General features: G+C 41.0%; 1 protein-coding gene across 2 annotated transcripts in view; it reads right to left on the reverse strand.

The window, feature by feature from the left end:
- LOC115788299 (dyslexia-associated protein KIAA0319-like protein) overlaps positions 1 to 25,665 on the reverse strand; it is a 38,911-nt gene extending 13,246 nt beyond the window's left edge. For both annotated transcript variants that reach the window (XR_004020578.1, XM_030741272.1), the window contains exons 1-17: positions 25,510 to 25,665; positions 22,311 to 22,945; positions 18,346 to 18,523; positions 17,236 to 17,342; positions 11,336 to 11,604; positions 10,863 to 10,949; positions 10,185 to 10,425; positions 7,137 to 7,235; positions 6,551 to 6,648; positions 6,328 to 6,415; positions 5,001 to 5,093; positions 4,760 to 4,892; positions 3,332 to 3,437; positions 3,090 to 3,212; positions 2,864 to 2,987; positions 742 to 874; positions 349 to 497 (exon numbers count right to left, since the gene is read on the reverse strand). Coding sequence is in view for 1 of the 2 variants with exons in the window: in XM_030741272.1 (XP_030597132.1) it covers positions 349 to 497; positions 742 to 874; positions 2,864 to 2,987; positions 3,090 to 3,212; positions 3,332 to 3,437; positions 4,760 to 4,892; positions 5,001 to 5,093; positions 6,328 to 6,415; positions 6,551 to 6,648; positions 7,137 to 7,235; positions 10,185 to 10,425; positions 10,863 to 10,949; positions 11,336 to 11,604; positions 17,236 to 17,329 (1,837 nt within the window). In the remaining variant the exon portion in view is untranslated. The remainder of the gene's footprint in view (positions 1 to 348; positions 498 to 741; positions 875 to 2,863; positions 2,988 to 3,089; positions 3,213 to 3,331; positions 3,438 to 4,759; positions 4,893 to 5,000; positions 5,094 to 6,327; positions 6,416 to 6,550; positions 6,649 to 7,136; positions 7,236 to 10,184; positions 10,426 to 10,862; positions 10,950 to 11,335; positions 11,605 to 17,235; positions 17,343 to 18,345; positions 18,524 to 22,310; positions 22,946 to 25,509) is intronic.
- Positions 25,666 to 26,320: the final 655 nt, after the last annotated feature.

Here is a 26,320-nt window from a genome sequence, read left to right on the forward strand (position 1 = left end):
AGTCCACTGTTATATAAATAGGTGCACGATCACTTAAATCTATAGTTCCAGTGTCCATATTTGAAATCCTGGTGGCATTACCATAATTTCAATTACTGCACTAGCATGAATTAGTTTATATTTATGTGGCTTTCTGTGTATATGTGCATGCATTTAACTATATATATATATTTTTTTTTAAGATTGCTTATGTGTTCACAGGTAATAATAGTGCACTTGTCATGCTTCTAATCATCAACCCAAATTTCACAGCATCCACAATCCTCAGATGTCTGACTTTGACCTCAAGCAGCCATTTTTCTAAAAAGAAACATCTCAGTCCACACCCACAAACACACAACTCCGAACCTTCCTTAACGATGACCTTGACAGTGTCGTGACTCTCCAGCTTCCTCTCATCGGTTACTGTCAGGGTGAACTCGTATGTGCCGACCTCGAGACCTGTCACCGTGGCAACGGCGCTGTCTGCATTTTCAATTTTCACGCCATCGGGACCGCTGGTGGAGGAACAGACGGACCGAAAAAAGAGCGAAACATAAAGGGAGGGAGAGACGGGCAGGGGAATTTAGGAGGATAAGGAAACCTTAATGACAGTGACTGAAAGATGTGAATTCAAGTGTTTCATGTTATAAACCTCTAACTATGATTCAGATATTGCATCAACTGTAAGTCTAGACTTTAACACACAAGACACCGTTTTGCAATAATACAGACTGACTAGTGAATCTGTATTTATCTGACCTGGTCTTTGTCCAGTGGTAGGTGGCTATCTTCTGGTCATCACTGCTCTTACTGCCATCCAGTGTAGTGTGATCCATCGGCAGCGTCAGCTCTTTCTCCGGTCCTGCATCCGCTACTGGTGGTTTATTATTTTCTGAAAGACGAAAGGTGGAAATTACGCACACGTCTCCATTATTAAAGAATACAGTATTGATGAATAAGGATGGACACATCCAATATTTGTACTTAGTGCAGCTGGATTGCACGAGGCAACAAGTGTCTGTCAGTTCCATTTAAATGGGTCAATCAATTCCATTTAAATCTATGTTGTTCTATGTTTACTACACCATGCATCCTGCAGCAGTGCCCTAGTTATTGCTAATGTAGCTAACAGTGCAGGTTGAAGGTATGAATGCCAATTTTTCCCCTCACAGAGAGAAGAACAGTTTGCTGTTTTAACAGTGGATCTACTCTTGGCATCAGCAGAAACCCCAGAAGAATTTACTGTATCACGACTGAAAGGGCTGTCTCAAAAAAAAAAAAAAGGCTGGAAAGTAACTGATACTAAAAAGGAACAGGTGGAGGAATATTTTACAACTAGTTTAAGGTCAGTAACATGATTGGGTATAAAAAAAAAAAAGCATCTTAGAGAGACTAACTTTCTCAGAAGGGAAGATGGGCAGAGGTTCGCCAATCTGCAAAAACTCCATCTACAAATTGTGGAACAATTTCAGAATAATGTTCCCCAACATAAAATTGTGAAGACTTTAAAATAACTAATTTACAGTACATAATATCATCAAAAGATTCAGAGAATCTGGAAGAATCTCTGTGTGCAAGGTATGGGAGTGCGTTACATTAGTACCTATGAAATTGGCAGCTTGCATATCTGGAAAGGTACCACCAATGGAGAAAGGTAATTACAGGTTTTAAAGCTACATATGCTCCATTCCAGATGACATCTTTTTCAGCAAGATGATGATAAACTGCATACTGCATAACAACAGGCTTCATAGAGGGGTCCTACCTGCAGTTCAAACCTTTCACCAAACGAAGACTTTTGGCACATCATGAAAAACAGAGACAATCCAAGCTATCCACTGTGTGGCACCACAGTAGCCATGGCCAGCTTTTATATATAGGCTAGGATCTCTAGCCTATATATAAAATTATATATTGACAACTAATATGCTGGTTGTCAAATGTAGCTTGGTTTGCTCTGAGCTTAGATGAGAAGAACAACCTATACAAGCTACTAAAGCCCACAGCCACAATAGAAATCATCAAAACTGAATTAGTACAGCAGGATTATAAACCTTCTCAAAGTACTCAAATTTTCAATGCTTTGACAGATGGATTAGTACTTAAGTATTTAAGGAAGGAAAACCCCGTATTTTTAATGTGAACACAACAAATGTAGTAATATCATAGAAATGAAGCCCTGCTATGACATAAAGGACCACTGCCCTCTGATAGTAACCAAAGCACAGCAGTTCTGTTCTGAACTACCTGGAATTAGATTACATACTAATACCTACTCAGCTTGACTCGACTGGGTTTTCCATTAAGTGGTAGTACCTGGTGCAAGGTACTTTTTTTTGGTACCTACTCAGCGGCGGTTCCAAGCTCACTGGTCTGACCCAGCAGACCTTGACCTGCTTGTTGTGCGTTCACATTACAGGTCCATCTTAAAACACAGTATCTTGCCAGTGTTTTTGCAGTCTACAAAGTGCTTATCACCTTGAGTGCACGGTGCACCCTTGTTTGATTATCCCTCGCTGTGTGCCAAACAGGAGCAGTTTAAGTGCCGACATCTTCATCACACAGCTTAAAAGGTCAAGAATTAATAACGCCTTGTTACACAGCGCTGCTTAGTTTGCTCCTCACACTTCATGTGTGTATTTGTATAAACCCCGAGGGAGAGAGAAAGGGCATGCAAGAAGTCACGCAGTCTATGCTGTGCTCAGATGGAGTAGATCTTAAATGTCAAGATAAAGAGATTTATTTCGAGTTACTCTCCATACGGCAAGCAAGAGCTCACAGCTGTACAAACAGCCTGAAAAAGTCATAAGCTAATGTGTGACAGCTACGGGGACTCAGAAGCGATATCTGCTGAGGTGGCATGAACTCTGCGGCTGCTTACCTGGCTGCACAATGACTGTGACCTGGGCGGTGTCCTGCTGTCCGGCTGAGTCAGTCACGGTCAGCTGGAAGGTGTAGTCTCCCTCTTGCATCGCAGACAGCTGCAGGATAGGTGTCCGCACACCCTGAAAAGCACAGAAAGAAATCATGCCACCATTAGCTACAATGCTCTTATCCATGGAAAAATGACCCGAAACATGAGAAGTTAGTTATGAAGAGTATGGTACCTGCATCTCCACCACTTTGTCTTTGCTCTCTGGGCTGAGGGACCACTCGTAGGACAGGGAATCATGGTCGTCGGTGCTTTGGTTCCCATACAGAGTGATGTGGTTACGTGGTAACTGGATGACCTGAATGAATTAAGTGGAACATTAGTAGGAGTGCAGCGGTTTGGTATAAATAACTCACTTTACATTCATGTGATAGCAGCACCTGCAGGTTGGTGCAGCATCAAACAGAGGGGACAAACCTGGTTTGGGCCGGCGTTGGCCACGGGGCGGTAGTCCTTGGCTTTGTTGACAGAGAGGGTGGCCTGTGTCGAGTCTGTGGCTCCATCTGAGTCGGTTACTGTCAAACTGGTACAGAGGGAAGATGACGACACATTTATGGGACAGACACACCCACACAAGTGTGCAGCAAAAATTTAAATCTTTTTTGCTGGGGATGCAAGGTCCAGGCAAATTACTTATTTCAAAACATCTGCACTGGCCAAAATGTCATAAAGAAAAATGCTTGTTTTTTCCTCTATTGTAGCAGCGAAATATAAATCCTTATCATAAATAAAAATTTTTTAAAGACTTCCAGCCCTTATTCAAGCCATATTTGAATTAGCACAAATATAATCATGTAAATTTATGAAGATCATAACAGAGAAGCTGAGTAGTGAAGTGATGGACTTAATGTGCAAATACTGGCCAAACATCTCATCACTGCCCCCCAAACCTTTAGGTTAATGATGCAAAATTAAACAAATATAATCCAGTATTTTTGTTTGCTTTTGGAATTATTGAAAATCAGGACCTGCAATATGCTACTCAAAAACAAACTAAACCAAAAATCATTAAAAAACAAACAAACAAACAAACAAAAAAAAAAAAAACCCATCAAAATCACTGCTGCAATAACCAGGAAAAAACTGGTTACACACACCAGGAATAAAGTAAAAACAATTATACAACACTGACTTTAGAAGTCGCACTTATTTGTCACAGCATGATTAAGCTTCCCAGCAAAAACATTTATAAGACACAGATGTTTCCCTCTTGTGAACAGCTCCACCTCTCCAATACTTCAAACCAGAGTAAACACCTGTATATTGTTACTGCTTTATTTGCTGCTGTCAGCATGTATATATTTTTTCCTGCTCCTCACCGCATCCAGGATAACACCAAGGACGGCAGGCAGTGGTTCCCTTAGTAATCGAAAGCAGAACATTTTGTCAAATAAATCACAAATCTCTCTCTCCAAAAATGATCCAGGAGAGCGCACTTCAAAAATATGAGCAGGTTTTGAGGGGCACCTACTCATCCACTTAACAAGGGCATATTAGAGAAACTAAAATGCACTCTTTAAACTGAGTCCTAAAGAATGGATTAACTAGTTCCCACAGGCATTAGGGACATTGCGAATCTGAGGAAATATTTTCCCAAACCTGCGCACAAATTTCCAACTCAATCTCCTCTTCTCATTAACATGGATGTGCATCGCTACTTTTTTTAACCTCCAAGTTAAATAAAATCACACAACAGCCTTCACTGAGTTGACCAACGTATTAAGAGATCCGTAAGATCAATTTCACTCGGCTCCATCTGTCTGCAGGCCAGCACTTCAGCAGAACAGGTGCGTGCTTTCAGACTATATAATTAATCTCGCTGAGATAAGTGCGGTCTCTGTGTACCTAAATGTGTAGTTCCCAGGCACAAGGCTGGTGAGGGTGAGTACAGGGGTGTCAGTAGAGACCTTCTCTTCCCTTAGAGGACCTTTGACCTCTTCCCAGTGCCACGCCACCACTTTATCATCATCAGTGCTCTCTGAAAAAGGGAGGACAAGATGATTTGGCCTTCCACTCTGTAACTGGTGTTAAATTGCCTGGCTGTGTGTGTGTGTGTGTGTGTGTGTGTGTCATGTGGGAGACTCACGGCTGCCGTCGATCACCGTAGAGCTGGTTGGCAAGGAGATCTCCTGGAACTTCGGGGAAACTACGGCAACAGGAGGCTTGTTTACCCGTGGCTCTGTCAGGTGGAAAACAAGGAATTAACTCGCTCACTGAGCTGCACATTAGCCATTTGTGACTGAGGCGGTAAGAATAGGTCAGAGGATACAGAGATACAACCGTGTGTGGGAGGAAAGCCTGTTCATCTTCCAGCAATAAGATTCAAGTTTTTTCCCTTTTTAAAAAGGTGGTAAATTTTTTTTTTCTGGCAATTTTACTATTTCGAGGAAAAAAAGCAAGGCAGTCAAACACACGGAGTCCCACTGCAGATGACAGCCACCTCACATTACTGCTTAGCTTAATTAGATCTAACACATAGATTATTACTACTGATTTTTTATAAAATAAACACAATGATAAACAAATATGGCTATGAATTAAAACAACCCAAACAGGTTACATCAAAATGCTATAAAGTTCTTGCAATTTGAATCCTAGTAAATCCTATTAAAAGCTGTTAAAAAAAACAAATACAAACATGGCAATGAAAAATAACATGAAGGCAACACAGAGGTGCAAAAAAACTGCAGATTCTCTAGTAACAATTTGAGGCTAAAAGTGAGTCAGTCCCATTAGATTCATATGTTATGTTAATATTATATACAGAGATTTTCTACACATCATGTGACAGAGGCACATGTGAGAATGTGTCACATGTCTGATGCAGTAAACATTCACATTAAACTGCCACCTCAAGTGACCTGAGTGTGAGAATAGTACAGGTACAGGTGAATTCTCCTGTACCTGTACTATTATAGTTGCAGCCCTAAACAGCACTGCATAATTTTGCAAATGATACACAGAGCATCAGCATTAAAATATCACTCATATGCAGCTTTAATTGATACTTTTTCTTATTTACAGCAGTTGCACAGTGATGGGTCGGCACGGTGGCACGATGTTCTCCCAGTGCCTGCGTGGGCTTCCTCTGGATTCCTCCCACAGCCCAAAGACGCGCTCATTAAGTTAACTTGGAAATTCTAAATTGCAGTGGGTGTGAATGTCAGTGTGAATGGTTGTCCATCTCTGTGTGTTAGCGCTGTAATGGACCGGTAACATGACACAGCATGTACTCTGCCTTTCACTCGACCATGAGTCCGTTAAGTGATTAAGAAAATGGACTGAACAAACTGGAGGCAGAGCCTTCAAAACTCTTACAAAATCATGTTATGCCTACAATCACACTGATTTCTTGCGGTCATGTGAACAGTGAAATCTATTAAAATCTGAAGAAAAACAGTTTTCATGCCCACCTGGTTTGACTGTAACATTAACGTAACCTTCTCCGTGGGCGCCCTCCCCGTCCACAGTCACCTCAAACTCGTACAGGCCCACGGTCAGCTGAGGGGACACAAACACAGTGAATCAGTCAACCAGAGAGGGAGGAAGCGATCCTTTTTGGTTACATGTTCAACAGAGTGCCACCTGCATGACTTTATTTATAGCAGAAGATAAACATGCAACTGTGATCTGTACCTTGCTGAGTTTCAGTGTCTTGCTGTGCTTCCCCTCCATCTCCCCGCTGTAATCTTTGGGATGAGTTATCAGACGCCAGTCAAATGCATAGTTTGTCCCTGTGGAGAAACAAAGAAAAATAAATAAGTGCAATGGAATTTTATGCATTCAAATAAAATCTACACACACATACAATTTTTTTTTATCTTAAACACAGGAGCCTGTCAAGGAGGGATCAAGGGATTAACAAAATCATGATGTGTGTTCGATAATCTTTGTCAGGATGGATTTGAAATTCTCTGGCAAGTGTTCAGCATGACGTACAAAATGATGACGACGACACAGGTCAAGCACGGTTCAGCCCGTGCATTACTGAACAGCAAAAATAACACACAGCTTATTAATAATGGGCAATTAGTCCAAAAATGTCTGGACTGGGAACCCTCTAATAGCAAACAACCACCTATAGACCAGAAAAGAATTAGAAAGTCAGTCTCCGTGTATAATTTAGTTCCTCCTACACATTAATAACTCTTCAGGAAACTGATGAAATGCAGTTTCCAGAAAATAAACTGCATTATCTTATACATTGTTCCCACGGTCTGACCTTGCGGGGGCGTTGGGACCACATAGGCGTTGAGTTCAACCTCACTGCGGGGCAGCGTTACCTCCACACTCTCTCCTGCCGACACCACCAGCTCCCTCACTGTCACAGACACACAACACAGGATCAGAGATGTCAGAAGTACAGTATGGTAGGAGCATTTAACAGATGATAATAAATGGTGACCCCATTTATTATCATCTGTTAAATGCTCCTACCTGTTAAATGCTTATAAAATTGTGTTCCAGATCCAAATCCAGTTATTTAAAATAAAACATATTATTTGATTATAACCTATTGAAATAGATAGAATCAACCCTCAAGCAACCAACGTGGACTGGTGACTAAAATGACCAAGTTATATTTTAATACAGGAATGTTTTGTTCTGCTTTTTGTGTTTCCTCTGTTTCCTTTATCTATGACAGATGTTCTGAAACAACCAAATGTCATGAATCGTTTTTCAATAATCTTATGAAAAAAAATAAGTAAATAAATAAAACTGTGCAAACAACACAGCATTTTTGTGTTGGTTTCTCTCTTTGAGTGTAAATTCCTCCCAGGCCATCAGGAGGTGAGCAATCAGAACAGAGAGCTGATGATTCTCATCCATATCAGATATTGTGACATGATGCACCGATAATATCTTAGAAAAGCACAGTATCATTTTTATTTCATGACAATGACATCCTATTTATATCCACAAAAGCTGAATTATGCATGATATACTATGGCGCCATCACGCTGCCTGGCAACAACCTAGCAACAGGCTAAAATGACCTGTGTTTAACCTTTATGTACCTACACATTTTTTGTGAAAACATCCTGTTGTTTTCATGACAACATTTCATTTAAATACTTTTCTCAGTGTGATTAAGTATACCAGTTTGCCAACAGCACAAAAAGGGGAAATGCTGCAGCATGGGCATGTACTACTCATATTCTCACAAAACATGAATAAAATATTGATGGACTGCTGACTCTATAAAATTTTGTTCAACAAATTACAGTGAAATCGTCATCAGTCGGGGTGTTTTTCATCCTTTGTTACTTCCAGGCTTCTGTTTAAAACATCTTGTTTACAGAAGTGTAATATTTAAAATACTTTTATCATCCCCTTGGGGCGTTAATTATCTGCAACAGTCAATCTTGCTACTCTGTTGGCCACGGTTCAAAACATTACAATGTATTGATTAGAAGTTAAAGTCAGAGCCCATTATGTTGCCACACAACTTTCCTTGTGTGTAGTTGTAGGAGGAGTAGACTAACACATACACGGGAGGAAATATTTTATGAGTAAAAATATTACAACAGCGCTGGTGTCATAAATAACCCCGCTCAGTCACTTGGAGGAACAGAAGAAAAAGTGATTTATAAAACAAGTCCTCCCAGAATACTGCTCAGTAACTACACATTTTAGATAGATGACAGATAAATTAGGGGTGTTGTATAGCATTGTTGAAGCTGCTATTATCAATTACATATCTACAATGAAGCCAATAAATGGATGACTGCTCATGAGACAGCACAATGATAAACAGACTGTGCAGCTTTATGGAGCGTTTCAGTGTCTTCGTCTTCATTCAGATTTTTTTTTGGTCCACAAATGCACCGTTTTGTTCTTAATGCTGACAGCAGGAAGTGTTGCAGAAGCAGCAGGCAGACACAAAACAGCGTACGCTGCCTGCAAAGCACCAACTGCACCAAGATTATGGAGCTGATTAACTCGTTGCTGAACAGATTGGAGCATTTAGCAGGTGAATACCAAAGATTTCCCTCAGAGTACATGGAGACTGCAGATGGAGCAAAAAGGAGGGTGGATAATGGATTTAAGTATGAAAATAGAAATGTGTCAGTACGTGACACCACGAGCACAACATTTCGGTGAAGACCCATTGGGTGGCCAGTACTCCAAGAGGAGTGATTTTTGGAAATTGTGGACAAAGGTGCATCGTCCTGGCACAAGCTCACTGGTCCTTCAGCCAGATGAGCTAAAAACTGTCAAATACACATTTGGACAGACAGTGTTAAACTTTTCGGAGAAATGTGGCCCAATTTTTAGCCTGGAGAATTCGTCAGATATTTTTTTTCAATGTGTTTAAAATTCAAGGAAGCAAGTCAACAGGAACATTCCTAATGAATGTTCAGCAGTGAACTCTTTATTTATTGTGTCTGCAGGTCACACAAAATTCACCAAAGGCTGCCATTTGCCCCTAGGCCATGCTTTAAGAACCCTGGTACTAGATGTTTCCTGGCTGGTAAACACCTCTGCCCTTCAACCCACCACCCCAGGTTGCAATTCAGGGTTTTTAAATTTACAATTTTATGGCCTTCAAGCCCTCACTGAGAAGAAAAATAATGGATGAATTTCCTCAGAAGCTACAAAGCTCCACCAGTGAAATGTGACATTTTATAATACCCATTTTCAAAATGCTTTATTATTCCTAGGGAAAACTGATAAACTATGGTGCACAATGGATTTCCCTTTAAAACAAACTGACTTGTATAAAGCAAAGCACAGCTGCAGTACTTCTATTGTTAAAGAAAGTCAGTGATGACATGAAATGTTTTGCCTGTTCCAGTTCAACTACGGTAAGTGCCGTTCAGGCCGAACAGACTGATCAAGCGAGTTAGTCCTGTTTGCAGAAGCCTGGCATCCCTCTCCCTCTTTCCCAACACATTCCTCCGGCTTACTCTCATTCGGCTTCACACCCACAGCACACCCCAATTTCATCTGGGAGAAATAACATCTGAGCAGTCGGCCATAAAACGTTCAGGCAAAGTAAACGATCTCATTCTGTTAAAGAGCAGAGCGGTGAAGATTCCTCTGTACATTTTGAGTATGTGAGGCTGAAATACTGAAAGAACAAAGCTGTTTTAAACCAAATTCAGAAAAGGAATTTTCCTCCAGCTCCACACCAGTTCAGTGCTGTTACATTATTAATCAGTTCATAGTTAATACATGAAGACATATTACTGAATGAGCTGGAAATAGGCGATGGCTGTTGGGAGGGGAATGTGACACCCACTGCTGCAGATGACTCCTCACTTACCGGCCTGTGTCGGGGTGGTGTTGATAACTGCTGAAGCTGCTGTGGGCGTGCTGACATCGCTGCCATTGGAAGACGCGGTAGCATCGACGGTGCCGTCGACTGTTGAGTTCTGCGGCTTTGGAGCAGGAGCCGCGTCTGAGCTCCCGTTGGTGATCTGGCTGATGTTCTTTTGGGTGATTTGGAGGAGAGAGTTGTTGCCAGGTGCTGCTGTTGGCTGAGCTGGATCCTGGTCGGAGCTTACCTGCAGACATAAATTAAAATCAGAAAAACAAACAGCAGATCTGCTTCTGAAATTGGAGGAGATTTAAGGACCCAGATGACAAATTTATGGGTTAATATCTCCGGAAATGTATTTGCACATCCTCCAAATTATCCACCACATTATCAGTTTAACCAACAAGTGTGGCTGCAAGGAAGTGGGTAGAAATGACTCAAGGCAGAACAACAGTAAGAGGAAGAAAATTTCCTGCTGTATAAAACAGATAGTGCCTTAGTCAGTATGTATAATTTGAAAACATTTGGTCCACCCCACTATTATTATTATTAGTACTAGTAGTAAATACTTTATTTAAACATAATATACAACAACTTAACATGCTGTACTGAAAATGTAGCTGCATAGAGCTGCATGGAGTCCCGTAAAAACTCTCTCACATGACCAGCTTTCTGTGAAGTTACCGTGCTGATATGGTGTCCTGTGTGCCTTCTGTGGCTTCCTGTTTGCAGCGCACGGCGAATCTCTCGACGCTTCACACTGACAGGGACCTTAAAGTGAAGTTACAGAAAATACTGACATTAAGACAAAGATTCTCAACCCCCCCATCAATCTAATGCCACTCTATTTTTCCCAAATTTAAAAACACGCACACAGATTATTTTACTGAAAGGCTACCTTAAGCTTGGTGACCACCTGATACTGGCAACTGATGGCAGACAATTTTATCTAATGTTGGGACTACTTTTTAATCTGGCCCATCATGTCTACATTCGGAGTTTTCAGATTCCAAACAAAAGTTCACAAAAGGTTAGTTTTTTGTAATAAAATTAAATTCTTGTCTGATAGCAATATCATAATCAATGGCTGAATCATTTAAAAAGATAGAAAAATGCAGTTTCTTTAGAGGGAACAATCTCTGCTGTTACAGCCATACCTTGGAGAGCAGCTGAAGGAGACCGAGGGACTCCTCGTGAGGCTGAGGCAGGATGGAGATGGCGCAGCCTCCTTCGCGCGAGCAGCTAAGCAGCACACAGCGCCCGCCGAGGCTCCAAACAGCATTGCAGTTCGGCTCCAGGCAGCAGGACTCCCAACACGTTGCTCCAGCTCTCCCATCCGCCAGAGGGTACCAACCCAGGCTGATGACACTGCTCCAGTGGATCCCCAGAACTCCACCGGTGACCCGGCAGAGATTTGCTGACGCACCTGGACCAGGGCAGAAGGAAGGTCAATCAATCAATGATGGACTGTTCTCATGTTCAAAACTGGACTGAGGAAGGACAAATCCTTCTGAAACACTCTAATAGTTAAAAGAAGAGATCAATAAATATGATGCCAATTAAAGGTTTCACTGCAGAAACATTCTAGAGAGAGTTTAGAGTCTCACAGCAAGAACCTGGAGCGTGTCTAAACAATATACAGCAAACTGGTTAAAAAACAAAACGGTGAAAAGACAACTTGTAATGACACGGAAAAACAACTACAAAAAGACTTCTTTTTTACATCTAAATTATGCAACAAATTGAAAGGACGTCCCTAATTTTCTTCACCACTTATCAGATCCACTATTAGTGCCACGATGGAGCCTATCCGTGCGGACCCTGGATCGATCCATGACTGTGTTAACCCAGAGAGAGACAAATCATTCAACACGGCCAGACCTCTGCAAGGTTCAAGGAGAAAGACTGCTGTGAGGCACCCCTGCTAATCACTGCACCACTATGCCAACCATGTGGGGTAAGAAGCTGAATATGTAATGTGCACCCCTGATGTCCACAGACTGTGGTAAAATCATCTGACCACCACTTCTTGTTGACACAGATATGTGAAGGCTAAAAATAACCCAAACTTATTACATAACCCCTCCAAAGCAACTAAGTGCCCAGAGAAACACAACAAAAACTATGAAATCACAGTGGCTGATTTAAAAGTTGGTGACACTTAGACAGTGACTATTAAATGAGTTTTTCAGTGACATGAAAAGACTAGAGACCAGGCAAAGTCTTTGAAATAAGTTTTTTTGCTAGGTAGGATGTGATCATATTGACGGCTATATCAGCGTTATATGTACAAATACAACTGACACACAAAACAAGCGAGTCAACACAACATCCAGATCATCTTAAGAATAAGTGCAACTTAAGGAGCAAGAGAGCCACTGTTTCTTACTGACTTTCATCGTAGTAACTAGTTCTGACAATCTTAGCTCCTTCTGTAGATCATTTCAGGATAAAAAGGGAAAATTTGTTTAAAAATATGTAAAAAATATATCCACTGGGCTAAATTAAGACCAAATCTGACAGACTAAACACAGACCATTTAGGGTTAATAAAGGCCATGACTGGCTGACCAGATTTATCCTGGAAAACAACCTTCATGGACATCTAGTCCTTGGTTGATACAGTCCTCAAAATAAAATAAAATAAAATAATCAAAGATGTCACTGTGATGATGGTGACCTCATCGGACTGCCCCTGGGCTTCCCAGGCCTTTCACATGTTTCTATCAATTAGGGCACTGTCACAAAAGGGAAACGAGCAGTGACTTCCAGCCACGGCTAGTGAGCCTTTCAGATTCAGCTTTGACTGAACATGTCTGAGAAAAGTCGACAGGCAGCAGTTTAAGCACCCAGCCAAGGGAGCAGCAGAAAGAGGAAGTGCGGCTTTTCCCTGACAAAACAAGCCGCTGATTAAAAACCAAAGCACAGCGTTCAGTACGCACAAAGCTCTGCCCTCTGAGCCAGACATTATCAGACTCATATCAGCAATGCAGTGAGCTGGTTAGCTGCCCCAGTGTGTGTGTGTGTGTGTGTGTGTGTGTGTGTGTGTTCATTTTCAAGAGCACTTCTCTGGGTTTTAATGCTACTTTTAGTCAACCTTTTGTAGTGTCAAACGAGTTCAAGTCAATCACTCTATTGTCCTCGACAAGCAGTTTATTGTGCAGCCAGGTAAAATAAAAAGGGCACAACCTTTAAAATACCACTGTTACAGTAAGAGAGGGAGGAAAGAGAATTCATGTCACCAGCACAAAGAAGCCAAATGAGCACAGCTAAGTCAATGAACCAAGAAAGCTGCATTAAAACATAATGTTGTAATGCTTGTCTAGTAGGCTTTGAATGTTTACTTGTAGCAGCAGATCAAACACACATCCACACCTGTGTAATTAACCTACAGCCCACAGCATTCTCTGCAAAGGCTTTGTTAATGAATACAGCTCAAGAACTGGTTACTGTACTGTGCTTAATGGCTTCTGTGTATAAGCCTCTGCCTGCAGAGTCCAACACGCAATACAGAGACAACGAAATATTTTCTGTCACTGATCCTATTCAGTGAACCCTCACAAGGAGGCCTGCACGAGGTCCAGGTTATTTCTAACATGACGCACAGCTGCACATTAGAGGCTGAGCAACCCCACATTCCTTTATATCTTGGTAGGAATGGTGCAGTGATTTATTGAAAAGGGCAAACACTATTACATGGAAATATATAAGTCAAAAACAGATTTTGTTCAATTCTAAAGTGCTTGAAAGTCAACATTTGCTTTGACCACCTTTATTCTTCATCACAGCCTGAACTCTTAGACAAGCTTTCTTTAAGTAGTCCTCAGGAATAGTTCTCCAGGCTTCTTGAAGGACATTCAAAGCTCGTCTTCCTTTCGTTCTGTTATCTGTCGAGATGATCTCACACTTTAATAATGTTAAGGTGCAGGCTCTGGGGAGGTCAATCCATGACAGTGTTCTATATATCCATCAATTATCTTCTGCTTATCAGGGGCCGGGTTATGAGGAGGCAGAGGCAGCAGCCTAAGAAGAGAAACCCAAACCTCCGTCTCCCCAGAGATAATCTCTCCAGTGTGTCCTGGGTCTGCCCTGGGGCCTCCTCCTGATAGGACATGCCCAGAACACCTAAACCCAGGAAGTGCCCAGAGTTAATGAATGTTAATAATAATTCAGTGTCCAGCATAACAACCGCAGGTCAATGGCTCAGAGTTTTACTGGTCCCATGTATATATTTACTGGCCTATGGGGCAAAATAAAATATTTTTATACATTTAAATATTAATATTTTATTTATATTTTACATGAATCTAAATTAAATATATCAAAATAATGTTTCTAAGGCATTGAAATAAATATGGACCAAAAAAAAAAAAAAAAGAATCGTGACAAAGGGCAGCATTGGCTGAGTCCAACACCCAACGGAAATGAGTCCGACTTATTGCCGGCAATGGATATCCCGAGGGACGCAGGTGACACATGTAGACTGGATGGGCAAACTCCCACGCAGACTGGAATAGAAAATAAAGAGCTGGTCCAGTATTCCATGACCAGGATGAAAATCGCATTGCTCCTCTTGAATCTGAGGCTTGACTAATGAACTCTCCTTTCTAGCACCCTGGCATAGACCTTCCTGGGGATGCTGAGGAGTGTGATCCCACGATAGTTGGAGCAGACCTTCCAGTGCCCCTTCTTGAAGACAGGCCCCACCACCCCAGTCTGCCGATCGAGTGGCACCGCCAAAGATCACCATGCAACATTGCAGAGACATGTCAACCAAGACAGCCCTAAAACATCCAGAGCCTTCAGGAACTCTGGGTGAATCTCATCCACCCCAGGGGCCCTGCCAACAAGAAGACGTTTAATAACTGACCTCACCCCCAGTGATGGATGAGCCATCCCCCTAGGTCCCCACACTCTGCTTCCTCTACAGAAGGTGTGTCAGTGGCATTAAGGAGGTCCTTGAAGTATTCTTTCCACCGCCCGACTATGTCCTCAGTTGAACTCAGCAGCACCCCACCCGCACTATACACCATGTGAGTAAAGCACTGATAGTGTTCTTTTGTGCATTTTTCTATCCAGGTGTGCTTGTACTGCAGTGTGTTTGGGATCATTGTCATGCTGAAAAATTAAGCTGCTCTCAATCAGACACTTTCCAGATGGAGGAACAATTCCCAAGTACCACTGGCTGAAATGCAGTCCCAAACCGAGACACAGCCTCGTGTTTTACAGATGGCTGAAGAAACTCACTGTTGTAACTCTGATCTCCTCCATACACACTGATAACAGTTTGAACCAAGAATTTCAGAATCACTCCATGAGACCTGTTGCCACTGATTTCTGTCCAGTTCTTGTGTAGTTTGGCATACCTCAGAATGGTTTCCTAATAGCCACCTTTCATGAGAACATCTCTGATGAGGCTTCAGTGAACAGTAGACTGATCAACTGGAAGGCCAAGTGCATCTCTCAGGTCCTGCGTCAGGTCTTTGCAGGATTTTTTCCTATTTCTTAAGGACATGACTTTCAGATACTGTAAAGCAGCTGTAGACAGCTTTTAGGCCTGTCACTTCTTTTGTTCTCCACTTGTTCAGCTTTTTTTTAAAAACTTTTTAAATGACATGCTGCACACCATGCTGAGAAATGCCAAGTTTTCAGCTAATAGCCCTTTGGGAATCACCATGCAAAAAACCCCCAAAAAAGCAAAAACGATTTTTATGCCTATCAAACTGTTATCTTTGGCATTTTTCATAGATTGAACTGAAGAAATGGGAACAAGTATGTCTTTTGCAACAGGCTGCTAGTAACAGTGCTTATAGACAATTTAAAATGGGTTCTTTGCCAAGTTGTCCATTTGTGTAGAAACAACACTGGTTCAGCCCTTGAGTTAGGTACCTTTTTATACTTGACTCATTCATAGGTCAGTTTTAAGAAGCTTACCAAAAAAAAAAAAAAAATGGAAAAAGTAGCCAATGTCCAAAGGAAAACGTCCAAAAGCCCGGAGAATTATTGCTCAAGACCACTCTTTGTAAGCAAAATATAAAGAAATGAGGGGTGGCCCGAGAATGTTTAAAGTGCAGCCCCACATATACAGGTTCTTTAAATAATGAAGTCAGTTAATAATCTACCTTTTCCAAACTGAACCCTACACACAAATGGTAGATTTGTGGCATCTTCCACCACTACATATAGACTACTTCTATATGTAGTGGTGGTAGATGCCACCACTTAAACAAAAATGACTACATATAGAAGTACTTGAAGAATGTAAAATAACTAAAAAAGGACCACTGCTGAGAAAAACAAAGAATTCATAAAATGCTGAGAATAAACTATAATAATATTCTTTTTTTTTTTTTTTTAATCTGGTATTCTTCAAATACAGGAAACACTATTTCTAGATGTTTTTAAGATAACATTCAGCCGAATGTGCATGGACTGAAAGCTTGGCATGTCTATTAACGGATTATTGTGGCATCAAAAGGAAAACAAAAACACAGTTCATCAGATCATATCAGTCCCCGTTACAGCAACCGGTAACTGCTGCTACCATAGCAACACGAGAGCCAAGGGTGACTTTGGTGAATCCGTGCAACTCAAGTCTGGAAAAAACAGTTTTTACCTCATAGGAAAACGCACAAAGGCACTATGGTTTGCCAGAGAAAGGAAGGACCCTCCCTTTGGCCTCTGTTTAGTCATCCTACCCCTTGCTTTGTCCTCTCTTCTTCGATCTCCCACCACTCACTCACTCACACACACACACAGTTTACTTACAGAGCCCCTATTGTCCTCTTTCACACTGTAACCCACTGAGCAGAGTGGCATCAGTAAGAACTCACACAGTAGGGGTGCCAACAGTCGTCCATCTCTCAGCCTCAGATTACAGGGACAGTAAACAACAAACAAGCTAAAATGACCTTAGCATGATAAGACACAAGGATGCAGACCCACCCTGGGTAAACAAAGGCATGCTAAGATGAGTGCCGGTGGCTAAACAAGCACAGATGTTTTTCTTTATCAGTTCTCCAGCAGGTGCTTCAAGGGTGGTGTTAGGTTTGTTTTACCTGTGGTTAGAGCCAAGAGCCAGAGGTAGGTCAGCGGTAGGAGGAGGAGGTGAGGTAAGCACCAGGTGAGTGGCTTGTGGTGTGCATAGGACATTTTCCACAAGGACCTGGGAAGCAGACAGAGGAGGACTGAAGTGCAGCTCAGTCAGTGTAAATGCTAACATGGTTCAATCTCACAAAACACCAAAGTTTGGAAAAATGTGTGTTGTGGTTAACTTTTCCTCTATCATTTATCATATAGCTTTAATGCGCAGCTCAAACAAGTTGACAAAGAATATATTTGATTCTGTCAGACAGTGTGGGATAAATAAAATTATTCTTCTCATTTTAAAAAGGTAGATTATGGTTTTGTCAGTGTATCCAGTGGATGTGAAGATACACCCCCCCCCAAAGAACACTCAGCAGAGAACGTGTCTAAGAAAGATGTTAGCGGTAAAACCAAACTTTAGACCATCAAAATAAAAAAGATATACACAATTTTTTCCTTCCCGAAGCCATGCTGAGTGGCAGAAAGTTGCAGCAGCTCACACTGTTGTTTTCTTCATCTAATTCCAACAACTTTATCACCTGATAAAGTTGTTGTGGTTCTTGCTCATTGTTATTTATGCAAAAATGAAATGGCAACTTATTATTTTGCAATTTCTTGTCAAGTTAAGTTTTTCAAGCCTTCTGGTGATTTTTCTTCACATTACACTCCTGGTGACGGAGAGCCTCCACTAGCTGATTGCATTGACAGCTCTGTTGGACTTTGATGCACCTCATCGAACTCCACACTCATACTTCCCGCTCCACAGTTTGACTGTAACCCGATTCAGGGCTTTGTCAGTAGATAAGACTGTGAGAATGTGGAGGAGTTGCACCTCATGTGGCCTGAACATTGAACTGCTAGCTGCTGGAATCCATCCATATTACTTGACAATACTTGATAATTCATCGTTGCTGTTTTCTATTGAATTTGCTGCTATAACAGTAATTTCCCAACTTTTGGGATAAATAAAGTATTATTATAGTAATAAGTATTTTTTTTTATCTTTAAACAAGAACTGATGCCGGATGATGGTAGTCTCTCTAGGTCTAGCATAGCTACAAAAACAAACCCGGCAGATTTACCTTTCTCCCGGCCCAGCAGTGGAAGAAAGAGGTTCAGGAAGAGAGTAGCGAGGACTTAGGTTGGCAGCAAGGTGCTGTGAGGTGACAGGTGAAGACGGGACGACACCAGCACTCTGACGAAGAGATCCAACATGGCCGCCTCAGAGGCCTTCACGGGCTCAGCTGCCTCAACACTAGGCTAGAGAGAGAGAGATTAGTTCAGCTGTTAATCATTCAATAGCATTCATATCAGGTGGATGTGGACATGCATGATAACATTCTGTAATTTCATCCACATTATAAATTATTCAGGTCTCTCTCCGTTTCTTCTTCAATTGCTCACATACAGACGGCGCTTCAGCTCTTTAGAGGAGCACGATGAAGAATTTTAATCAGTCTGTAACTTATAAATTTGATAAGAAAAGCTGATTCAAATGAGACTCAACCCCTTCAACTGGAGATACTCTGATAAAAGACCAAAGAAAAGGCAATTGTACTGCTACTTAAACTTTACGGACATTTCTTTGTTTTTGGCCTTTCATTTTATAGAGAACCGAGAAACAATTCACATTTTTTGTGGCCATAAACACATCACAAATTCCCCTTACTGTGGATTTCTGCGTGCCTTTATAATCTATCCTTGTTTGAGGGTGTAACAAACAGCAATGCTGTCAATATCCTGTTGACAGCAACACTTAAGGAGGTACAAAATGACTCACACCCTTGTGAGCTCCTTTTTTGTAACTATGCAGAAATGAAACATGAAAATGAAAACCAACAAGCAAATTTCTAGATTTCTGAAACAGCTGTTTAGTCCCCGTGTGTGACTAAAAGCAGAACTGATAACACGACAAATCTTCACAGTGAACATGGAAATGGATACTGGCTAATATCTGGGAATTTCTGAAGAATTGATTTATTAAAAAAACAAACAAAAACAAAAAAAAAAACCACTTCTACCTCGCTCTCTAGCGTGGTCACATATATGCATTCTTCACCGGCCCTCTCACTGTTTATTATTGTACAACTCAGGATAAGAAAAGGTTGCTCAAGTCCAAGAAGGCTGGAGAGATCGAACATGAATCATGCTGGTCTGTACTTATTTTTAATTTATATTTTAATTTATATTCAGTTTGTTAATTAAAGAAGATTGTGATTAATAAAGACCCTTGTTATTGGGAGCAACAGCCACGTTTTTGTTTTGGCCTTTTCTTGGTTTTGCAGCCAAAATTGTGATGCCATGTCGAGCTCCAAATGCTTGATTAAAGCAGCCATTCTGGTGGAAATCATAATATTTAAAGATACTTCAGGTACTGCCTGAAGTGGAAATAAACCAGAAATTGGGCTTATTATTTCTTTATTTCCAGTCATGATCAGGTGAATAACTAATCAACTTTCTCTGTTAAGCCAGGCTTTCGGCTGCAGGCTCAGAGCATGATCACATAAAAAGGGGCGTTTCACAGGTCATGTGACTCTTCTTCCACACAATCCCACACCCCAATCATAGACATTTCAGACGATAAAATAGTGATTAAAAATCTATAAAGAAATGTTAAAAATATAGCAGTAAAATGTAACACTGTTGCATCCAAGACAAGAGATTAATGCTGCGGAAAATCATTAATCTTGGGATTTAGTGCACAGAGTAGTAAGATAAATATTTTACCGTGGAAATCGCTTTAGCTTTTCAGCAGATCAAAGTGACACAAAAACATCTCCCCCAGCACAGAATCTATATTGCACTTAAAATATGCTGTAAATAAAAGAATCCGTGTAAACGGGGCACTTCCAGGTACTCTTAAACCAAAACTCAGAACATAACCAGCTCCCAACCAGGTTGTGTGCTCAGCATAAGCTACCACGGTGATTTTGCCAGGGAAAAAAAAAAACCAAGAGCCACGGAAAACTGACTTGAACTCGACACAGCTTGCTAAGTCATTAATCTTGCTTCCTAGTGCACCCCTCTGTACAAAACCATTGCCCAAAATTAAAGGTATAAGCGCCGCTATTGCCAGGCCATCTGGACTCCTGAGTAACTTCCTAATGTCTTGCAGGAAGTGTGAGGAGGAAGCCGCTTGTTTTATGTCAACTTCAAGAATAATTGCTAAATGAGTAACAAATAAGAGACGAGAGATTGCTGTGCCGCTTGAAAGAGAGCTGTTAACCTTATGCTGTTCAGTTAGTGTGCTTCTGTTGTCGCCAGAAACCAAGATAAAACCTAAAACTGAGCAATACTTAAAAATAAGGTCAGGCATGAACAGTAGTACACTTAAATACAACACAGTTATATATATATATATATATATATATATATATATATATATATATATATATATATATATATATATATATATATATATATATATATATATATATATATATATATATATGCATGCATGCTGTGGTTTCTATAGGAAACCACAGCAGTATTACCACTGTGATATCCTCACTGCACCTCCACCACTGAAAAGATCTACATGCGTGCGTATGAGACGGTAACAGATGAGCAGAGCTTCGAGAGGAACAGCTCGGGGCTGAGTGTGAAATTCCTAAAAGAAGCTCTGCTATTGCAAAATGGTTTTGATTTAAGGAATGAATGCAGAAAATAAATAAATAAATAAAAGGCTTCTAGGGACCCAGTCATGCCCAGATTAATCAAATGCAGCATTTTGACCATATAAGACCCTGATTTTTATAATATGTTTACATACACACCGCTGGAATGCCCTGAATATTGAATGAGGAGGCGCGAGTATATGAAGATTTCACAGTGTGTATGTGTTTTTGTGTGGGAGTGGGGCTGGAGGGTATATATGTATGTATAATATTTGTATCTGGTATCTTGAATATGGGGGCGACACTGGTGCCTCACAGGAAGGTTACCAGTTCAAACCTCCGGGTCGGCCAGACCCTTTCTGTGTGGAGTCTGCTTGTTTTCTGTGTGATCTTTAGGTTAATTCTACATCGGCCGCAGGTGTGGATGAGAGATTGTGATGCACTGGTGACCTATACAGATATCTGTACCTTGTTTGTCAACTTGTGACAGCTTGGCTAGTCTCCAGCCCCACTGTGACTCTAAGTTGGACAAGCCCATCCATATATACAAGCTTCCCCCATGATTGTATATATCCTGCTTAGACTACTGCTCAGACTGGCAGCAGTCTAAGCAGAAATCCCCAGACTTTCCAGCTCTTCCAGGCGGACACTGTTCCCATGCCAGCTAAGATATAATCTCTCCAGGGTGTCCTGGGGTCTGCCCCGGGAGTCTCTTCCTCGCCTCCTAGGTGAAGTGTTTTGTACATGCCCAAAACACCTCACCTAGGAGGCATCCAGGAGGTATCCTGGCCAGATGCCCAAAACACCTCAACAGTTGTATAAGTGGAAATTGTGTTTGCCACCCAGAGGGACTGTAGATGGAAATTGGCCAGTAACTAAATCAAAAACAAAGCATCATTTGTTTTGTGAGGTCAGGGTTTTTTTGTGCGTGGTCCCTGTCAAATAAAAACCAAAGCTCCTGAAACACAGTGTCTAAGGCACTGCCAGGCCTCCTCTCAACAGGGTCTCACCTGGAGACTGCTGTGGTGCAATATAGTAATAAAATCAAGCAGCTTTCACATCACAATCTAAGGAGGCTAGCTAGATGCTGTATCCATATGGCTGGAAACACTACATCCATTTATCCACAGCAGCATTCAGTCTCTGCCAGTGGTGCTAACTTCTGCAGAGTCACTACTTTGTAGGTTAAAAAAAAAAAAAAAGCTAATAACTTAATGAATAGACAATGGGACAATATAGTTAGAAAGAAAGAAGTAATGTTTGTCTAAGGCACTGTCAGTGTATCGTGTTATTACTAAACTGATAATGATCTTATTTAAACAAGTACTAAAAGTTTATTCAGTACAGTTTTCCTGAGACAAACCTACAATGCCAATACATCAGTTTGAAATATTACATTACTTTAAATAGGAAACATAGCAGCATCAAACCTGTATCACTGGTCTGCCTCCATATGCAAAGCTGCATTCCTGCACATGGATGCTCTCCTTCTTTGCTATAACCAGTGGCTCAGTCAGTCCAAAAAAGCCACAAACTGCTCCTTATCCTGCCCGGGCTTATTTTTCTCTCCCAGGTGACCGGCCAAAGGGAAGGTGGGGGGCTCCAGGTAAAAGTGATCCAGTCCGGAAAATGCGCAGGATTCAGTTAAGATCCTGCAGCCAGAACAGCGTGGATTTTTTTAAAAACCATGCAGCACCTGCCCAGAGGCTCGTGGTGACTTTCAGTGTGCTGCAGCAGTAACGCTCAGGTGCACACGGTCACCTGGGCCGATGACAGCTCAGTCATTACTGATTTTTCAATAGCCCGCTCTCCCGTGAGGGGCTTGTTGCAGAACAATGATCTCTGTGACCGCCACCGCCACCCCCTCTCTCCTCTTCTTACATCTGGCAAATTCTCTCCCTTTGACTTGTTTCTTCCTCGTCTTCTTCTCTCAGCAGGAGCAGTCAGCTCTGCGTCGGCTTCTCCGCAGACAGGCTGATGAAGCTTTTCTCTGTCCCACACACAGCTTCCTCCGGCTGCCACAGGGGAGGAAAATGAAGTTTTTATTGCTCTTTCAGGCAGCGTCCTTGGAGAAAAAAAAAATTAAATAAAAATGAATAATCATGACAAACTGTCTATTTTGTTGTGACAACTCTACAAATATCCCTACAGCGATAACTACACTAATCCCAGAATAAGATTTAAATGGAAGTATCACAGGAAAGTATGAATACATTACATTAGTCTTTAACTCCTTTTACAGCTGACTGTTTGCCTACTTCTTAGGTTGCGTTTACCTATTAATGTGAGTCACTTTAAGTGTTTCAGGGTTATCTAATTATATATATACTCCAAATGGTGACATTAACATTTACATGCCTTTTTCTTTCAGAGAAAAACAGGTGATAGCCTCCCACCAGACCCCCTCAGAATCAGCTGATAGTTTCTGTACACTTAGTTTAGCGTATCTGATGACGCCCTGCTGAATTTCACTTTCACACTTTGAAAACTTTCTGATTAACAGACTAAAAAAAGCACAGAGGGGTGGCTTGAAATTATGCTCCATTTTGTAGCCCTCGTATAGCTTCTTAAGCTACCCACATGAAACTTTCAGGACTGTTGAAAATGCCAAATCCTGCTGTTGTTCAGCATGATTTTTTTCTGACCAACTTCAAGACCCAATATCATGGCATTTTATTAATATCATAGTTTTAGTAGCAAAACTGCACCAATTTAATGTCTGTCATGTAGAGAAACAGAAACATTGACACGTGGATGTCTTATCTGTTTTCTGATCACTCACTGGAGAAAACTTTTCACCCATCGTGTCATGAAAGGTCTCCTTTCTACCTACGTTTTGACAAAAGGCTCATCTTGCAGCTGTGATTTCTTCTGTGTTAAAATATTTCACTAATATACTCAAATTTGGAGCCTTGTTTGAGAAGCTTGATATTTTTACTCTGATAGTGTTAAGGTCTTGTTGTAATATCACATGTCAGATTGTCGACAGCAGTGATGATGAGCTGTAGTTGGATATAGTGACGCTCAAAGCGGGCCACAGAAATTCTGATTTTGGCTTCAGACTCAGAGTTGTTTTGTTTTTTCTAACAGCACTTAAATGTGGTTTTCAGGCCTGAAAATTTCATGTGGCTAACTCTCCTATGAAAGACATTATCAGGGTTTATGAGAGGTTACTCTGATCACTGCACGAAAGGATTTTTTTTTTTTTTTTTTAATTTCCAATAGAAGCCCCTTTGTCTAATTTTATCTACTCGGGAGCGAGTCTGTTTTTAATCTCTCTCTCTCTCTTTTTGGCTATGCTGCAAGACAGCTTTCCCATTTTAGGACTTAACTGTTTTGTCAATACACAGATTATAAAATCAATATAATATTTAAAAGGAACAAGAAATCACAGGGTTTCATTGGACTCAGCTCTTACCTTTGAACCACACATAACAAAAATGATCCCGTCTTCCTTCCTCTAATGCCTCTTTTTCACTAATACCTAGTCAGAGCAGCTCATCTCGACACGGTCTTGTTTTGTTTCCATTACAATTTAGAGCATTACACTTGCCCTCATGGCTAGGCTAGTGATGACACTCCCTGGCCAATCAGTGGCGTGCTGTTCTTCGAAGTCACATTTTGAGATCACTTCGAACCCCAGCTGAGTGGGTACTAAAAAACGCACCTGGACCTAATGGAAAAGCCTACAAACCGTGCCGAGTCAAGTCGTGCTGAGTAGGTGCTGAGAACTTGTAGAAACGCGGCATTAGTAAGAACCATCACGATGCTTTCACACTCAGACCTGAAGGAAGCCATCCATGCTTTTATTTTCTTGTATAAATTAAACTTCACTCTCTCGTTACTAAAGTCTTTGTTACTAAAGTCTCACTAAATAAAGGGTTCCGTATCTACCAGTTTCATATCAGAGATGAAAAGTAAAGGGACTAAATAAAGAACATCACTTTAGGCTCTGGTGGCCTATTTTACTTTGTCAAGTAAAAGACTGATAAAACAAACAGAAAATAACCCCGACTGCTGGCTAAGCTCCACTCTTGTCTCCTCTTCCTATCGAGCAGTGCGTAATGGACTGCTTAAAGCGCAAATTGGTGCATGTTTGACTGCATGAATGAGGGTCTGTCAAGTCAAATGAGATGCATGAGTAAACGCACTGACAAAAAAGAGAAAAGAAAAATACTATCTCTAAGACAAAATGGTGGACTTGTGCATTATGTATCTTACGAAATTGCTTAAAAACAATTTCGTAATTGCGTGAGCTCAGAGTGTTAGTGTAGTACGTGTTTAGCTGTTTGATAATTCAATACAGACGGGTCTCTGCCCACAGCACAGTCTGCTGCACTGTCATAATATTACAAACAAGTGTGTGTGGGGGTATTGATTTATTAACCTGAGTGTTTTTAGCAGCTGTTAGGTTTGTTTTTACAAAGCATGCCAGCGTCTAAGCACTGACACAGGAAGGTTGAGATGGCACACCGTAAGGTATTTCACCTGTTTAATCCCAAGATCACCCGCATCTAAGGCACCTTGAGGCTAACAGCTGCTGACATCTCTTATCGGAACCTATACACCGCGTTTTAACGGCTACTGCAGCCACATAACATACGACTGAAAATGCGTGCAAGGACTTACAGAAACAGAAAATGGTAGACTTTCACTTCAGCTGGCCGTTGCGGTGCGTAGCCTCGTCTGCTGCCGTCCCCTGCTCCGCAAATTAGGTCAGCGCTCCTCTCTTCGGTACAGCTGATATGCCGTGCTTGGGCTCAGACTGTTAGTGTAGTACGTGTCATTGCGGGTTCCGGGGGTGAGATTTTCAAAATAAAGAACGCAGTGAAACAGCCGATGGTCTGTTTTGCGATGGATAAAAAGCCAAACAGTTGAATTAACGATACCTATGGAAAAGGACCAGCACACAAAAGTCCTTTGTTTGTTTGTTTTTCCTCTCAATATTTGTAATTAACTTGATATGAGCCAATTTTCCTTTCTGTGATACAGATTATAATTCATTTTATTTATCCACCTGTTATGTATCTGTTTATATTTATTTATTTACATAACCATTTTTGTTAAATGCGAAACCTTTTTTCATGTAATCCGTTTGTTCAGTGCATAATGAAAACACGTTCATTGTTTCTATTTTCACGTTTAATAGAAATTAAAATTAATTTCTTGCCTTAAACTGAAAACGTTCCACTTTCATCCAGCTATTTCCGGTGCACGTCCTCTACTGACCAGTATTAAAAACGTACATGTTCGTCTCAAAAAACACTAATAAACTTTTGTCCTTTTATATTTAAAAATAAAATATTTAAATAATTTTTAAAAATTAATTTGAATTTATAAAGAACCACAATCCCGTTTATTTAGCGTTACAGCACGGGCTAAAATGGCGTCGTCGCCTTCCAACAACTTCCATTGTGATTGGTTGACTGATTTTCTTCGA

Source organism: Archocentrus centrarchus, chromosome 11, assembly GCF_007364275.1.
Source record: "Archocentrus centrarchus isolate MPI-CPG fArcCen1 chromosome 11, fArcCen1, whole genome shotgun sequence".
Taxonomy (NCBI): domain Eukaryota; kingdom Metazoa; phylum Chordata; class Actinopteri; order Cichliformes; family Cichlidae; genus Archocentrus; species Archocentrus centrarchus.